We start from the raw sequence: 14,152 nt of genomic DNA on the forward strand, positions 1-14,152 counted from the left end.
GCGTGCTCTGGTCCAGGGGGTCACGAAGAGTCGGACATGACTAAACAAGAACAATGCAACTCTTCTTGTTGTTAGCCCACCCATCTAACTGGGTTGCCCCAGCCACTCTGAGCGGATTCTAACATATACAAAAACATTAAACATTAAAAAAAACTTCTCTATACAAGGCTGCCTTCAGATGTCTTCTAAAGGTTTAATAGTTACTTACCTCCTTGGCTCGGGAGTTGCATAACTCCGTACCCTCCAACATCTCTCTGATGAAAATAGGGACGTCCTAAGGGAAAGTGGGACATTCTAGGATCAAATCAGGAACTGGGGTGGCTTCTGTAAATTGGGGACTGTCCCTGCAGAATAGGGATACTTGGAGGGTCTGCAAGACACGCTTGAAGGGTGTACTTCTGAAGAGGTCTTTCGTAATTCCCAAGGAAGGGTGCACCACAACTGCTGGGGTGACCAGTGAGAAGGCCCTATCCTTACTCAAGGGAGTGGGCTATGGGAAGGCAAAAATGGCTAGCTTGCCCTGTTATCATGCCCTATTAGCATGATTCATAGACAGTCAGGATATTGGTATTTATAATTTGAGTACACAAATGATCTGAAAAACCTGAACAGCTCCATGACCAGAGGAACCAGAGCAAATATGGCATTGGACTCAACTCAACACCACCTTCTTGTCTCAAACAATGGCAGTCTCTGAAGTTGCCACTAGTAGTAGTAGTAGTAGTGTGTGTGTGTGTGTGTGTGTGTGTGTAATTCAGAAGTTACCTTCCATAAAATTCACCAGACAATGTTACGCTTTTGCAGGAGAATTCTTCAAAAGCTGAAAATATAATTGGAGCAAGCTTTGAATGTGCAGGAGCAGTCCTCATAATGACAATGATTGCTGCTCTGGCCTAGGCTGTTATATGAAAATCTATTCATTTCTTCTTTCTTAAAACCATCCCATGTATTCATGGTTCTTTGTAAGCCATGGTGTGTCTAAATTGCTATTAATTTGGCAGGTTGATTTGAGTAATAAGGGGGAAATCAGACCTTTAACTCCTCTTTTTGAGCATTGACATTATCAGCATTAGTCATCAAGGTTGGGTGCTTGTTCACACTTCTCCCTTCTGGGCCGAGGGTGTCGCAGGAGGGTAGAATGGGAAAATCGGAAGTTCAAAGCCTAGGCCCTGCCCAAATGCTTGACCATTGGCTCAACAATCCAGTCATTCAAAGCCCAATGTGCCACATGGAAGAGCGTGAGTGCCATTTGAAGCCTAGATGTATCGTGAAGAAATAGCTGCAGATCATACATGGCAATGATCATGCTATAGAGGAGAGAACCACACAGGGTTTCTTTGTCTGTGTGATTAAATCCCCTTGCCCCAATGATCTGGTAGTTTAACACAAGGGTCTAGATTTACCCTGTGAACATTACCATACCTTTAAAGTACATTCAAAGCACATTCCCCCCCCCCCAAACAATTTTGAACAATTGTCGTTTGTTTAAGGCTTGCTTAACTCTGTGAGGGACTCAGGTGGTGCTGTGGTCTAAACCACAGAGCCTAGGGCTTGCCGATCAGAAGGTCGGCGGTTCGAATCTCCGCGACGGGGTGAGCTCCCATTGCTTGGTCCCTGCTCCTGCCAACCTAGCAGTTCGAAACCACGTCAAAGTGCAAGTAGATAAATAGGTACCGCTCCAGCGGGAAGGTAAATGGCATTTCTGTGCGCTGCTCTGGTTCGCCAGAAGTGGCTTAGTCATGCTGGCCACATGACCTGGAAGCTGTACACCGGCTCCCTCGGCCAATAAAGTGAGATGAGCGCCACAACCCCAGAGTCGGCCACAACTGGACCTAATGGTCAGGGGTCCCTTTACCTTTAACTCTGTGAGGGGGTAAACTTATTTGGCTTATTTGAGGGGGGGATGTGCTTTAAAGCTTTCTTGTGTACGTAGCCTTAGTCTTAAAGATCCTGACCTCCTTAGACCCACCTTAAAATCCCAGGGTGCGAAGAGGGGCTGGCTGTTAAACCACTCTGAAAATTGCACTGAAACAACCCAGAGGACATACCTGCTTTATGACTACCTGCTTTCATAAAAGTTCCAGGTCTCCTTTACTGTCCTCTGGTGGCAAGTTGAATGCATGCAGTTGCTTGGCTGTGGAGGGAACCGAACGTGGGAGTGCAGGGAATAAAGGATAAGAGCTTTCATCGCAACAGCAGGAGCAGAGAAACAGAGAAGCAGAAGCTCACAAACAGCCAGTGACCCCCAAAGGGGCTTCAGAACGTAGGAATTAAACGCCTCAGCTGCTTCAAAGACCTGGATGCAAAGAGAAGCTTTATCCAGTGTGTCACTTAACACCACACACTTTTTCTTGAGGAATATTGGCTCCAGTTTTTTCTTCCCAGATCTCTGCTTGGAATAGTAAGGTGAGTAGGGAATGGCGCTGGGAAGCAATTGCACCTGACAGTAATAGGTGGGGTTGCCAGCAACTTTAGGAACAGTGTGGCATTAGCTGTTGGAGGGGAAAGTGAGTGTGTGGCTGCTGCTGTCAGTCTTGAATGATGAAAAGGGGGGGGGGGAATAGGTTGATCCTGGATATCTTGAGGATCAGATTTTGTTGGTGTAAAAGATATGCAAGCTTTTGAGTTGCACAAATCTCTTCATCAGGTGGGATGGAATTGCTCGTTTTCTGCCAGCAAGGCTTTTAAAATGGTCTCCGATCACTGATTTTGCCCCTTGCAAGTTGGGCCAGTTGCACCATCTTCACAAGCTCTACCAGGGTTTCCTTTCCCCTGGTGAAATCAGTTCAGCTGGCATTGTTCATTATGTCATGCTAACAGCAACTAAGGACTGTCACAGCTAGAAGCAGAGCCTACATTTTTATCTGTTCCTGGAACTTCCTTTCTCAGCAGGCACTGGGCTGATCTAGCTTTGGTGGCTCATTCTGTAAGGTGATTCCTTGCTTTGTGCTGTACAGTGGTACTTTGGTTCTTGAGCTTAATCCGTTCTGGGAGTCCGTTCGACTCCTGAAACCGTTCGAAAACCAAGGCGCGGCTTCTGATTAGCTGCAGGAGCTTCCTGCAGTCACGTGGAAGCTGCGTTGGACATTTGGCTTCCAAAAAACGTTTGCAAACCAGAACACTTTTTGTTCGGAAGCCAAGCCATTCGAGAACCAAGGTACCACTGTATTATTGTTCAGCTTCATCAAAGGTGGCCAGCATGGTGTCACTGGACTACAGCTCCCATCATCCCTCACCTTTGGCCATGCTGGCTGGAGCTGATGGAAGTTGGAGTCCAAGGACATCTGGATAACATCATATAGACTACCCCTGGTTTTTGACTGATTTTATGGACTGCAGAGCTAAAGTGGGTGCACCCTGGGCCTCACCACCTGCTAAGAGGAAAGGGATCACTGGGACATTGCTTCCTGTGGCTCCCAAGAAGAACAGCATAGCAAGGGGAACATCAGCCTAGCCCAACACATCAGCCAGAGATGGACCAGAAAAGACTCTACTCCAGGTCATGTTGCTTGTTTAGAAGGAGGGGAACTTTAATCTGGCCCCATCCTGCAGAGGGCGAGGGGCTGCTGGGATAGCTCAGTTGATAGGAGCATGAGACTCTTAACCTCAGGGTTGTGGGTTTGAGCCCCACAACGGGCAAAAATTCAGGGAGTTGGACTACACAGCCTTCATGGTCCCTGCCATCTCTACACTTCTGTAATCAACCAATCCCAAACCTGGCATGCTCCAGATGCTTTGGTGTGTGTGCATCATGTGTGTATGTATGTTATCGTTGCTTTAAGCCGAGATGACTGAGAAAGACGGGTGCAAAACTTCAAAATAAGTAAGTAAACAATAAAAAGAATGTATACTTGTTGAGAGTATTTATTTGCCAGAATGAATAATCTAACTATCCTTTCAGCTAGGAAGGTAAATATTGCCCCCTTACACACACACACACACACACACACACCAGTTCATGCTGTTCAAAATTGTGGAACAGCTGCAATGGCCTGAGCTTCTTTGAAGAGTGGTCAGCATCACAGGCCACCCACAAGGCCCACTCCTCAGTAACAGTGGCGTAGCGTGGGTTGTCAGCACCCGGGGCAAGGCAAGTAATTTGCGCCCCCCCCCCCCGCTGCACTGTCCCTCCCCCAGATAGTCCCTCGCTCTCTCTCCGCACCGCACCGCACGCCAGGCACCCTCCCCTCCACAGTGGGCGGCGACCTGGCGGCTCGGATCGGATTCGCACAGCCAGCACTGCAGTGAGAGAGAGTGAGTGAGCCAGGTAGGGGCAGAGAGCTGTGAGTGCGAGCGCGCGCCCCCCCCCCCCCAGATGTTGCGCCTGGTGCGGCCGGCCCCCCCCCCCGCACTCCCCACGCTACGCCACTGCTCAGCAAGGTTCTGCTGCCCAACCTGCAGAGTATTCTCCCTGCTGCAGCTCGTTCCCATAGGCATCTGACCAGCAGCAACCTGTGGAACAGGATGATGGACTAGGTACAGCAGGACTCTTCTGATGTTCTTGCTTTGTCACTCCTCCTCCCTGGCTCCCCATATCTGCTGCCTGAGGTGGCTGCCTCACACTGCCAAATGTTAGGACCGGCCCTGCTGTAGCGTCAAGAGTAAATCATGGCAGACTAGGGGGACAAATAGCCTGATATTGTATAAGGCAGCTTCCTGTATTCCATGAAGGATCCGGCTGTTGAAACAAGCACACACTCCTCCATCAGCTTGGAACAAGCTAATGGATGTTTGTTGCCTTGTGTGACAGATCTATAAATAGTGTGCATTTTAGAATCTCTCTCTAGATTTTCTCCCCTTTTGCATTTGAGGTGCTGTTAAGATGTTACATCTGTTCCAAAACTTATTGGGGAAGAATGTGTAATTGACTGAAGGGAAGAAAGTATCTTATTTCACCTACAAATGCCAGTTAATTCTCTGGGCATTCCTGTGACATCTGCGGGAGTTTGTAAGATGATCCCAATCCTGGCAGTGGGTGAGAAGCCAGACTTAACTTTTAAACATGGAGAACTGGCCTTTTAATTTTTTTAAAAATGACTGAAGCACATTTATCTATATGCCAGTCTCCCTAGGCTGGAGTTTAGCTGTAAAGTGAGAATATTATTTTTTACGCATTCCTGGCTTGTCTATGTCATCATGACTACACAAATTTCAGAACAGTTTTGCCTTAAAAGTCGAAATGTCTAGACAGTGGTGTGATTCTGCCTCCTGCTCTTTTTCTAAGCATTTGGACAACACAACAGTGTAAGTTTAGCAACTGTTTTGGTGTTTTCTGCTTCAGTTCTGCATGAGTTTTCTGATGTCAGTTGCCTGAGGTTTCAAACACAATGCATTAAATAGCATCAAAAGCATCAAAACTCATGCCCTAAGCCCCCTGCCTTAGACTTCCTCTTGAGCTCAGTTTTGTTTTGTTTTGCAATGAGCTTCTGGCCCCTGGGTGGCTGAATGTCTCTGACTTGCGAAAGGATGAAGACTCGTGGAAGCCCTAACCAAGGAAAGAAAACAAAAAAGTGGCCTTTATAGTGAGACTCTTCTTAGTTGATTTTTGCAATTTGTGGGTGTGTTTTAAGTTAAAATCATACACATGGTTTCTTGTTTCCTCAAGGTCTGCAGAAGACTGTCATTCGCAATGGTTGCAGGCTTCGAGAAAGCATGCCATCGATGCATCTCCAAAATTGCCAGCAATGGTAGGTTTCCTGAGAAAGGGAGATAGTGGCAAGAGATCTGGAGCACTACAGGGATTCAACAAAGGATGCTGATTGCAGGTCAAGCAGGGAGGCTGCAACCAAGCAATACCTGTCTCAACTCAGTTTGCATCACTGCCTGATAGCAATGGATGAATCCATCCGTTTCGGTTCTCAAAGTTTCCCATTGTTCCAATTTTAAATGCAGTTCTCCACACGGTTGCAGTAATTTGCATTAAAAATAATCCGTATGAAACTGTCAGCATTTTAGTGCAAACTTCTAATATGCATTTCTTTGTATGCAATTTCCCCAAATAAACACATTTTTGCAAAACAATTCCCCCAAATGTAATGTATGTAATTTCCCCTAATATATGCATTTTTGGGCACATTTTACCCCAGTATCTCCTGCCAACCTAGCAGTTTGAAAGCACACCAAAGTGCAAGTAGATAAATAGGTACTGCTCCGGTGGGAAGGTAAACGGTGTTTCCGTGCACTGCTCTGGTTCGCCAGAAGTGGCTTAGTCATGCTGGCCACGTGACCCGGAAGCTGTACGCCGGCTCTCTCGGCCAATAAAGCGAGATGAGTGCCACAACCCCAGAGTCGGCCACGGCTGGACCTAACGGTCAGGGGTCCCTTTACCCTTTACCCAGTATATGTGTTTTTTACACATTGCTATTGCAACATTTAGAGCGGTGAGAATTTTGAAAAATGGCTGTTTCAGTTCCTATATTGTTTTGGAAAGTATGAATTAGATAGGTTTGCCTTTAAATGAGAAGAGAATCTAATTGCTCCTTCATTCCTACTGTCTACCTACATGTGTATGTGAGTGACAAAAATGGAGGGCATTTGGGGGATGTTTTAATCACGAGCTATAACTCGTCTTTTATTTCCTTACAGCTTGCTTCATTTTTGGACTCCTTGCTTTCCTGGCATTACCACTGTCTATGGCGTTTACAGGTAAGTACACTTCCCAAATAAAAAAAAAATTACTATAGCAACCAGAAGATAATGAGTTAAATGATATGGATAAAACCCAACATTGTGCAAGCAGGTTTTTTGCTTCCCACCTTCCAGAGCAGGTTTTTGGGTCTGGTTGGGGTGGGGGAAGAGGGGAGTTGCATGAAGTCTGATTTGTTTGTGCAAAACCACGATTGGATTCCAGCTTCATGTAGGAAATTAGCAGGGGTTTTTTTGTTTCCCTATCTCACGAGAGCCATCACCTCCTAAATTCCTTGCATGTCAGACAGTTGTTGAAACTGCAGGAATCTGCTGGAAGGACGTTGGTTATCCTAACTTTGGCAGGAATGATAATGATATTATGATAATGATATTATGATTATTTCTTAGTCACTTAATCTTGCCCAGGGCAGCCCAAAGCAACTTACAACCAACCAACCAACCAACCAACCAACCAACCAACCAACTCCAGATAGATTACAACCAATGGGACACGGGTGGCACTGTGGGTTAAACCACAGAGCCTAGGGCTTGCCGATCGAAAGGTCGGCGGTTTGAATCCCCACAACAGGGTGAGCTCCCGTTGCTCGGTCCCAGCTCCTGCCCACCTAGCAGTTCAAAAGCATGTCAAAGTGCAAGTAGATAAATAGGTACCGCTCTGGCGGGAAGGTAAAAGGCGTTTCCATGCGCTGCTCTGGTTCGCCAGAAGCGGCTTAGTCATGCTGGCCACATGACCCAGAAGCTGTACGCCGGCTCCCTTGGCCAATAAAGCGAGGTGAGCGCTGCAACCCCAGAGTCGTCCACAACTGGAACTAACGGTCAGGGGTCCCTTTACCTTTAGATTACAACCTAGAGGAAAGAGAAATACATTATAAAAATCCCACCCACTTCTAAAAGGCCACAGATATTCAAAGGCCATAGGCCTGGTTATAGAGGGAAGTTTTTGCCTGATGCTTAAAGATATGTAGCGAATGCACCAGGGGAAGAGTATTCCACAAATGGGGGGCCACAGCAGAAAAGGCCCGTTCTCATGTTGCCACCCTCTGGAATTCTCCTGTTATATTACACGTTGTGCAAAATGTGTTAGGGCTGTAGCACCACTGCAGTTGTGAATCAGTGCACCTGCCCTTTTGCTTCTGCACGTGAGACTTGATCGAAATAATTTACTTTGTTTGTTGTTCCTCAGGAATGAAGTTTTTAGACGACTGTCCAGTCCAGCCGCTAATCCCCTTATATCTGCTTGTGGGTGGTGTGGTTGGCAGTTTGAAGGTATTGCTGTTCACTGAACAATATTTTCCTCTGAGGAGATTTGTAATGAAGTTTGTATGGAATTATCTTCACTCATAGAAGAGACAAAAAAAGCCCAACCACCATGGTTATATCTTAGTGAATTAACTTCAAGGAAATAAGGATCTGACTCAGGAGGAGACTTCTGGATTCAGAAAGGATCACACATGGTGTAGCCTTTTAAAAATGTTTCTATTTAAACTATTTTATTCAGTACAATAGTTTTGTGTGTGAATCTTTTAATGTCAGTTTCCTCTCGGTTTCTCATTTTTTCTCACTCTTTTCTCACATTTCCACATCAGTCTGTGATTATTTTTTTAAAGTCCACATGAAAATCCATCAGCATTTTGATGCAAATTTCTTTGCACTACTTTGTATGCAGTTTTGCCTAACATTTATTGTAAACCACTTAGAGATGTTGCCACGAAGAAGCAGCAGCATATACCGCATTTTTCGCTCCACAAGATGTACCTTTTTCCTCTTTAAACCTATGGGAAAATGTCTGTGTGTCTTGTGGAGCAAATGTGTGGTCCCTGGGGCTGGGGGAACCCGGGCTTCCTTCGCCAGCCCAAGCTTGGGGAGCAGCTCCCCGGGGCTGGCGGTGAGGGAAGCTCGGCTTTCCCCACCGCCAGCCCCACAAGCGCGGGGAGCAGCGGAAAGGCTGCATGCAGCCTTTCTGCAGCTCCCTGACCTGCTCTTTGGGGCTGGTGGTGGCTTTCCCCAAAGAGCAGGTTGAGGAGCAGTGGAAAGGCTGCTCCCCGAACTTGTGGGGCTGGCGGTGGGGGAAAGCCGCGCTTCCCACACCACCAGCCCCGGGGAGCAGCGGGAAGGTTGTGCGCAGCCTTTTTTTTTTTTTAAATAATATTTATTAAAAGTTTAATAGTTACAGAAAAAGAGAGAGTAAGAAAAAAAAGACAATAAAAAAACAATAAAAAATTTAACAAGCAATACATCAAAAATAAGGGAAAAAAAACAGAAAACAACAAGAAAAACAAAAAAAATTTAAAAACACATCCAATATTCCATATCTTTACCTTTCATTTACTAGTTTCATCGACCTCCTCACACCTCCCTTTTTTGTATTCTAGTTCAATTAACTATTTCAGCAAATCCTTTCCATCTTTCTCAATTTTTTGTTCTATAATTTATCTTAACACAATCTATCTTTAAATTTTCCACTTTAACCCCTTAACAATCAGTTTTTACTTAATTCTTTATAACATTTCATTCCAGCATTCTTCTAACATTCATTAATTTTGCAATATTTCTGTAAATATACTTTAATTTTTTTCCAATCTTCTTCCACCGACTCTTCTCCCTGGTCTCGGATTCTGCCAGTCATTTCCGCCAATTCCATGTAGTCCATCAGCGGTTGTGCGCAGCCTTTCTGCTGCTCCCCGACCTGCTCTTTGGGTCGAGTAGCTCTGGGGTAGCCCAGGAAGCCTCCTCAGGGCAGCGGGGAGCCTTCATCCCGCTGCCCTGCGGAGGCTTCGCGCGGCTATCCCTGGCTTTTGCGGGAGGTGGGGGAAGGGACAGAGCGAGGCTCTCTCACTTCCCCCACCTCCCGCAAAAGCCCCCAAGAGCCGCATATTTGTTATCCTTGAATTCCCCCCCCCAAAAAAAGTAGTTGTGCCTTATGGTCAGGTGCGCCTTATGGAGCGAAAAATACGGTAAATGCAGTGGCGTAGCGGGGGGGGGGTGCAGGGGGGCCGGGCGCAACATCGGGGGGGGGCGCTCGCACTCGCAGCTCTCTGCCCCTACCTGGCTCACTCACTCTCTCTCACTGCAGTGCTGGCTGTGCGAATCCGATCCGAGCCGCCGGGTCGCCGCCCACTGTGGAGGGGAGGGTGCCAGGCGTGCGGTGCGGTGCGGAGAGAGAGCGAGGGACTATCTGGGGGAGGGACAGTGCAGCAGGGGGCGCAAATTACTTGCCTTGCCCCGGGTGCTGACAACCCACGCTACGCCACTGGGTAAATGTTGTTAAATGAAAACAAATGTTTGAAACCAAGGAGCCAAATCTGGAATATAATGATCCCTCTGGGATTTTTTTCAACCTTTGTGCAATGTCTAGGTTGGTCTTCTGCTCTTTGACTCCACCCGCATGAGGCAACTGCTTACCAAATCGGTTATGATTGACGACGACGACGACGACGAGTATCCCTGGAGACAGAATGCTCACAAATATTACATACACCTCACCCTCAGCCTCTTCCTCTTCCTCTGGTTCATCCTCGGGAACTACTGGGTGTTTTCCGTCTACCTACCTAATTTCATCCCACCTTTCCATCACCCTCAAGATTACTGTGATAAAATCCTGTACGTTTTTGCAGTTGGGGTGCTTGTCGTGAGCCACACAGTTCTGGCTTTGCTGATCTTTTGCAGCTGCTGTGTTTATTGCTGCTCCAGGCAACGATACGCCACAGAGGAGGACTGAAAAGGGGGTGGAAAGCCATAGAAGATGAGCCGTGGGACTATTAGAGACGCAATAGGGAAGAGAATGAGGCAATTCTGGTATTTGTTGGTCATGGTCACCCTCCCTGAACACATAGAGCATATGACTAGCAAACTCCATGGAGGTCTGTTTTACATGGTTTTTTCTCTCCTGTGGAAATAAATGTGGACGATAGACAAAGTCTGTCTATTTGAAAGGTAGTAAAAGGGGTCTTTTTTGCTCTGGCGCATGCCAAGGAATGCCCTGGAAGTGAGACGCTTGCAATGCCACAACACGCCCTTTTTTTTTTAATGCTTTCTCAAACGTATTTACTGATTTCAGTGGTAGAAATGACGGAAGTCTGAAAGTTGCTCCAGATTGTTTGCTTATTGAGTATTTATGTTGATTTGCTTGCACAGACGTTAGGCGATGTTTGGTCTTTACTGAGTGTTTGTTCCTATTTGTTTGTGGAGAGGATTTGCGTGTGTAGGTCCCCAGGCCACCCCTCAATAACTTCACACATAACACGTAATTTTAGTTTTTGTTTGGGGGCACTATTTTGGCCACAACTTTATTAAAATACAAAATCAGTGAGTGGTTGTTTAGACATTGGTTATGACTATCTGTCCTCCTGCCTGGGACAGAACTGACATCCCGAGGTCCGATCGGTAGCCAGTAGAAGGGAAAGTCAAACTTGGGGGTCATTTGAGCTAAGCGTCGGACCCACGCTGCTCACCCCAGCAGCTCCCCAAAAGCTTGCTGGCCCTAGTCCCATGACAGGGATTCCCATGACAGGGATTGGACGAAATCGTGGCAAGCCCCAGGATTCCTTTAACGGAATTCCCTTCAGCGCAATAGGAGGGGCAGGCACAGCCTATCCTGACCCCTCCACCACCAGCATATTATAACCAATGCCTAACCACAACCTTACAAGTTGTGACGAATTGCTGAGTAGTAGGCAAAAACCAAATAGCACAGCCAATCACCAAATGGCAAAATTCCTACTAGGCCCCTGCGCCAAGGCAGACGACCCCATGACAGGCAAAGCAAGGTCAACCGGAAAAGAGGGTGGGCGGGCGGGCGGGTGATCCGATGCACTCTGCAAAGAGAAAGAGAAACCAGAGTGCACCAATATTTAAAGACTATGGTCCCACCCACCCAATTTGCAACATACAATTTGCCCCAGCAACCTGGTTATCCAATCACAATGTCAAGCAACAACTATTAACCTGCCTGGCAACAAGAGGCCTGGCCCGGTGGCCCACACCGCAACACGTGCTCTCATTTATTGGAGAACACGCTATACGACAATGAACATTTGCTTGCACAGAACTTATACTGCTTTCTATTAATGATTTACATCACACTTTTTAGAGCATTTCCACATCATTTTCTTTTTTTCATGTGGGTTTGTAGCGGCAGAACACTGCACAAACCTGCATTTTGGCTATGTGATTGAATCCCAGTTCTTTTCTTTCAAAGAAAGTAGCAGCTTACGTTTTCTTTGGTTTGTACAAAATTTTTTTTTGAAGGACTAAAAGTAATGAAAAATTTTTGATCACCTACTCAAAGGTCTCTGGTTTCATCTCTAAACCACTGCAAGAGGCGTGAATTTACATATTACATGTACATATTACATTTGCTTTGATATTGCATTGTTTGCACTTTCAGGATTTCAGCTTGTTTCCTAGAATGATGCATGTTGTGTATATCTTCTTTGTGGATTGATGTGATGAAACAGCTACTTCTTCATGACAGCTGTAATGTGCCAATAAGGCAGCAGCATTGAGATTGCTTTGTTCCAGACTCTGGTGCCTCCAAATCTATGGTACCCGAAAATGGTATGAAATGTGTTCTATTTGTTACTTTTCCTCCATGTAACATCACTACACAGTTATCTGTACAGGATTTTTTTTTAATAAAAAAACAAAAAAAATAATAGATAGGAGTTTTAAAAACCTAAATACAGTGGTACCTCGGGTTACAGACACTTCAGGTTACAGACTCCGCTAACCCAGAAATAGTACCTCGGGTTAAGAACTTTGCTTCAGGATGAGAATAGAAATCGTGCTCCGTTGGCGCAGCAGCAGCAGGAGGCCCCATTAGCTAAAGTGGTGCTTCAGGTTAAGAACAGTTTCAGATTAAGAACGGACCTCCGGAACGAACCCGAGGTACCACTGTACTTACAGATCTTTATCTTTTTTGCCTTCACAACAATCTATGAAGTAGAACATGATACAGATACTCTTACCACCGTAATTGTGGTAACCATGACCCCCGCTCAGTGTTGACAAAGACCAAACACCAAGCTTAAAAGCAGAGGTGTGTTATAGCGCTAATTAAAAGACCTTTTGAGAGTGGAACATGCATTAGTGTGCACTCCACAATTATTTAAATGGTTAGAGGGGAAAGAAAAGTTCTGGATATGGATGCAGCCAGCCAGGGAGGCCATTATAGATAATTGAGGAATAGTCTTAAAATGCTTTTTAGAAGTTGTCCATTATCCAAATGCCTCCCCATTTGTGTAATACAATCGTTTTTACTTTGAAACAAGAAGAAAATAATTTAAGTCCTCCCATTCCATTTATTGCTCTACTTCTTCAAAATATATAGAGAAACACTAGAACACGTGGAAGGAAATGTTGTTAAGTAGAGATGGATTAAGTTCATTTCAAATTCCATACAGTATTTCTTAGACATATCCCTGCTTTAATTTTGTGATTATACATTTGTGTGTGTTTTTAAATGTAATGAGTTATATTGCAATTTATTTACAATACGTACATATGAACTGCTTTGTGTTTCAGAACGCTAGCAATGGCTTTGTATAATAAAGTGATTCTTGCCAATTTTCATAAAGTGTTATTTTCATATTGAAAAGTTTCCTACTGTAAAGCTTGTGGCATATGCATAAACAAGCGTAAACATACCTTGAAAATAATTTTTAAGTCTCTTGTTTCCCCCCAAAGCGGGGTTATTTATTTTGATGCTCTAGCTTCAGCAACAGTCAGGTATGGGGGAAATGGCAAAATAAAAGCACTTTCACAGGGAAATCCTGTAGCCTGGACACCAGGTGAAAGCTATGCTAAATGGTCCACCAGTGCAGCAGGGAGAAATAGAACATGTTATGGGTGCGCTCTGACTCAGAGACCAAATTTGGCCCACCAAAAGTGGCCATTTCACTGTTTTTCACCATGCAGAGTGTTTTGCAAGCCTTGCATTGGGCTTCAAAGTCCCAACAATGAAAGATTTATATTTGCTTGCTTCAGTGCATGGCTAGAGGCAGCTGCATGCACATCAACTAAAGCAACATGGAGCTTGAAAATAATAATAATAATAATAATAATAATAATAATAATAATTTCTTTATACCCCACCCATCTGGCTGGGTTTCCTTAGCCACTCTGGGCGGCTCCCAACAGAATATTGGAAACACAATAAAACATCATCTTTATTATCAATATTTTTGTACTACTAAAAATATGAAAACCCTAAGAAGTTTATGCAAAAATGCTAAAATCAAAGTTTTAGATAGCTGTATCACAATGCTACAAAATATGATTGCTTTTTCCAAAACTCCAGGCTACATCTACTAGAACCACCTGACTGTCTGCTTAAAAAAAAAAGTGTCAACAAAGCAGAAGAAACAGATCTTAGCCTCACAACCAAAATGCAAGCCAAAAATATTCCTCTTGTGAAGATCCAAAAAATCCAAGAATCTCCAAATCTTAAGAACTACAACACAATCTGTTAAAAAGCAGCAAGAAAAATGTCGTCGTCCCCCCCTTG

The 14,152-nt window shown here is 45.0% G+C and overlaps 1 protein-coding gene across 5 annotated transcripts; it reads left to right on the plus strand.

The window, feature by feature from the left end:
- Positions 1–284: 284 nt before the first annotated feature.
- On the plus strand, positions 285–10,840 carry TMEM272 (transmembrane protein 272). Of its 5 annotated transcripts, XM_083435501.1 has the most exons (6): positions 285–972; positions 2,079–2,406; positions 5,606–5,687; positions 6,586–6,645; positions 7,832–7,914; positions 10,004–10,840. In XM_083435501.1, the coding sequence occupies exons 3-6, from the start codon at positions 5,630–5,632 to the stop codon at positions 10,364–10,366; spliced, it is 564 nt and encodes a 187-aa protein (XP_083291627.1). In that variant the 5' UTR covers positions 285–972; positions 2,079–2,406; positions 5,606–5,629; the 3' UTR covers positions 10,367–10,840. The 5 variants fall into 5 exon arrangements, with proteins under 5 accessions (XP_083291627.1, XP_083291626.1, XP_083291629.1 ...); XM_083435500.1 differs by lacking the exon at positions 285–972 and having other exon boundaries at positions 1,917–2,406; XM_083435502.1 differs by lacking the exons at positions 285–972; positions 2,079–2,406 and adding an exon at positions 5,206–5,244.
- The last annotated feature ends 3,312 nt before the right edge of the window (positions 10,841–14,152 follow it).

This window comes from Podarcis tiliguerta (genome assembly GCF_965153285.1).
Source record: "Podarcis tiliguerta genome assembly, chromosome: 3".
In the NCBI taxonomy this organism is placed as follows: Eukaryota; Metazoa; Chordata; class Lepidosauria; order Squamata; family Lacertidae; genus Podarcis; species Podarcis tiliguerta.

What these genes read in the sequence shown, in the direction of transcription:
- TMEM272 (XM_083435501.1), top strand. Translation starts at nt 5,630, where the DNA reads ATGGTTGCAGGCTTCGAGAAAGCATGCCATCGATGCATCTCCAAAATT. An exon ending in ACTGTCTATGGCGTTTACAG is followed by an intron (nt 6,646 to 7,831) that starts GTAAGTACACTT and finishes GTTGTTCCTCAG; the next exon opens with GAATGAAGTTTTTAGACGAC. An exon ending in GTGTGGTTGGCAGTTTGAAG is followed by an intron (nt 7,915 to 10,003) that starts GTATTGCTGTTC and finishes TGCAATGTCTAG; the next exon opens with GTTGGTCTTCTGCTCTTTGA.